This window comes from Myotis lucifugus, unplaced genomic scaffold, assembly GCF_000147115.1.
Source record: "Myotis lucifugus unplaced genomic scaffold, Myoluc2.0 scaffold_493, whole genome shotgun sequence".
NCBI classification, from domain to species: Eukaryota; Metazoa; Chordata; class Mammalia; order Chiroptera; family Vespertilionidae; genus Myotis; species Myotis lucifugus.
Genome location: NW_005871541.1, coordinates 333,203 through 336,042, shown reverse-complemented (window position 1 = coordinate 336,042; position 2,840 = coordinate 333,203). Strand labels below are relative to the sequence as shown.

Below are 2,840 nucleotides of genomic sequence, written 5' to 3'. Positions count from 1 at the left end.
GGCTAGCAGACAGTAGAGAAGCCATGAAAGCTTGGGGGGGAGGAGGAGGGAGGCAGGGCCTGGGCAGTGGTGAGTGGGACTCACCTTAGCCTCATAGATGAGCAGCACCACGTGGGTAAGAGTATACAGGGTCATGTAGACAGACAACTTCACAGAACCTGAGTGGCTGATGCGGCCCCTGGCAGCAGGCCATGAGGGGAGATGGCAGGAGTAGGGTTGTCAGGGAGGAGGGGGTGGCCACCCCCCAGCCCAGCCCCTCTGCCCCCACCCCACCCCCCAGCCCAGCCACTCCCCATTCCCAGCACTCCATCCCAACCCAGCCTGGGCACCGTGTCACTGTGAATCCCTTCCCCAGAAGGATGAGCATCAGCAGGAAGATGAGGAAGCTGGAGGAGAAGAGCAGCTTGGCTGGGAGAAGGGAGGGAGAGGGCGGCTCAGACAGGGTGGCAGAGGAGCCCGAGTACCTGCCCTGGTCCCCATCATTCTCACCCAAGATCTTCAGACTCTCGTTGCCAATGCCATCAGTGGCATACTGGCCCCAGTAGATGCAGAAAAACAGGAGACTCAGAACTGAGGGGAGGATGGGCAGATAAAGGAAAGGACAGAAACTGGCGTTGGGGCATCACTGATCCCTAATACTGTGATCCAGGTGACCAGAACCCTCCTCCGCCCCCATCAGGATTCTAGACCCAGGAGTCCAGGCCCCCAGCCTCCTCCTCCCTCAGACCCAGAAGTCCAGCCCCCCACCCCCTCCCACCTCAGACTCAGGAGTCCAGGTTTCCAGCCCCTCCTCCCTCAGGCCCTGATGTCTGGGCCTCAGGTCCCTCTTCTCACAGAACTCAAAGGTTGAGATACTCTAAACCTCACCCTCCACTCCAGCTGCAGCCATAAACATTTTATAAGTCGTGTGGAGCAACTGACGACCTTTCAGCAAATCTGGGAAGGTGGGAGTAGGGGAAGGCTGTTCACAGACAGAAGGGAGAACAGCTCATCTCCCCCAACCTTGCCCCAACCATGTGCTGGACTCACATCCAAAGTAACAGGAGAGGAAGAAGATGAGGATGAAGATGAGGAGGAAAGTCACATCTGTCTCCAGGATCCCTGCCAATTTGGTGGAAGGAGAATATGGCTCAGTCAGGCTGCTGTCCCTCAGCAGGCACCCAACTCTGGGATCCCTCAAAGATCCTGGCTTTTGGGTCTCCATACGCTCACCAAACTCATCAGCAGAGAAGTGCTGCGTCCAGAAGGACTTGCCATTGGTGAGGATCATCTCATACTCCAGCTGCAGCCCATCTCCCTGTGGGGAGTGAGGAGGCCTAAGGAGGGCCCTGGGCAGGTAGGGGATTGGCAGGGAGGTAAGAAGGAAAAGACCCAGGTGGCCAGGACAGCCCCTTACCCCACACTTGCTGAGCGCGATATACCACCACCTTTCACGCACTGAACGGAAGCTTCGGCCACTGGAGCAGCTCAGGTAGCGGGTTCCCTCCTCTGACACCACCTGGGGAGGATCGAGAAGGCTGAAGCCTGTCTGCACTGTCCTCAGGCCCTTGACCTTCAGCACCTGCCCACTCCCCCAGGCTGGGCCCATACCTGACAGCCTGACCAGGCATACTGGGTAGTGAGGTTGATGACCTGGTTGTTCTCAGGCCTGATCACTGACTCCTTAGCCAGGCAATCCTGGGGAAGATAGGGACATGGTCACTCCCCGGCCAGCCTCGACCTCTCCCTCCCATCCATCCTCCTCACAGCCCTCACCTTGTCCCCTGCCTTGTACACAGCCGGCCACTGGGATGGGTCATCAAAATAGAGTAGGATGTTCTGACAGCATTTGGCCTGCAGGCCCAGAGATTTTAAGGTGTGGGGGAGTGTGGGAGCTGGGGTAGCCCTTGCCTCGGAAGGCCAAGGGAACAGCCAGCCTCGTGTGGGAATGGTTGGGGAAGGCTCACCTCGGGGTATCGGAAACGGAAGTCCAGTCGTCCGTAATCCGAGAGGAAGCAAAATCTTGTCAGGAACACCCAGTCCTGGAAAAGGGCCCCACTCAGACCCTCTTCCCAGCCCTTTGAGACTCTCCTCTACTCTGTACAGACCCTCAACTTTTCTTCCCCACCCTCCATACCTGGTCTCCCAAGAAGCCTAAGCCCTAAGGGGATCAAAATTCGAAAATTCGTCCGTGATCCCTTCACCGTGGTTCCAGGATTCCTGCCTCAAATGACCCTTCCCCAAACACGTTTCCCATTGCCCAGGTGCCCTGAGAAAGGCCCTGGAGGCCAGATCCCCATCCTGGCCACCTTCTGCCCCAGATACCATCGGACTGACATCGCCCGGTTACCCACACGCCGCCCCTGATCCCAGAGGCACCCTGAACTTGGCAGTATTCTAGATGGCCCCTTCCCGGTCCTGAGCCCCAGCGTGAACTCAGGCTCTCGGAGGAGTAAAAAGTGCTGTCCCTTCAGCACCACCTCGCTGTCCTCCCGCCCCCACCCCAAACTCCGACTCTCCCTCCCCGCCCAGCTCTGACCTCAGTGTCCCTCCTACAACCGCGGAGTCTCAATCCCACCGCCCCCCTCAGCCTCAGCCCTGACCCGGCCCCCTGGCCCCCGGCCCCCTCCCCTCGGTCCATCTGAGAGGGCGGGGCAGCCCCTTGCCCTCCCCTCCCTCTCTTCCCTGCCCGGCGGGTGGCAGGGGAGGGCCCGGCACGCTCACCTCTTTGGAGCTGAGGTTTCCCCCGCACGTACTTGGCCCCGGGCGCCGGGGGGACAGTGGCAGCAGTAAGAGCAGGAGCGGTATCATGGCGCGAAGACTGGCACCCGCGGGCTCTCCATTTGGGCCCGCTCCGTCCC

The 2,840-nt window shown here is 59.8% G+C and overlaps 1 protein-coding gene across 1 annotated transcript in view; it reads right to left on the bottom strand.

The window, feature by feature from the left end:
- TMEM145 (transmembrane protein 145) overlaps positions 1-2,790 on the bottom strand; it is an 8,242-nt gene extending 5,452 nt beyond the window's left edge. Inside the window, exons 1-11 of the mRNA XM_014445982.2 lie at positions 2,704-2,790; positions 1,947-2,021; positions 1,756-1,833; positions 1,591-1,677; positions 1,397-1,498; positions 1,213-1,297; positions 1,030-1,101; positions 868-936; positions 490-570; positions 330-408; positions 85-178 (exon numbers count right to left, since the gene is read on the bottom strand). Coding sequence (XP_014301468.1) covers positions 85-178; positions 330-408; positions 490-570; positions 868-936; positions 1,030-1,101; positions 1,213-1,297; positions 1,397-1,498; positions 1,591-1,677; positions 1,756-1,833; positions 1,947-2,021; positions 2,704-2,790 — 909 coding nt within the window. The remainder of the gene's footprint in view (positions 1-84; positions 179-329; positions 409-489; positions 571-867; positions 937-1,029; positions 1,102-1,212; positions 1,298-1,396; positions 1,499-1,590; positions 1,678-1,755; positions 1,834-1,946; positions 2,022-2,703) is intronic.
- Between the last annotated feature and the right edge of the window lie 50 nt (positions 2,791-2,840).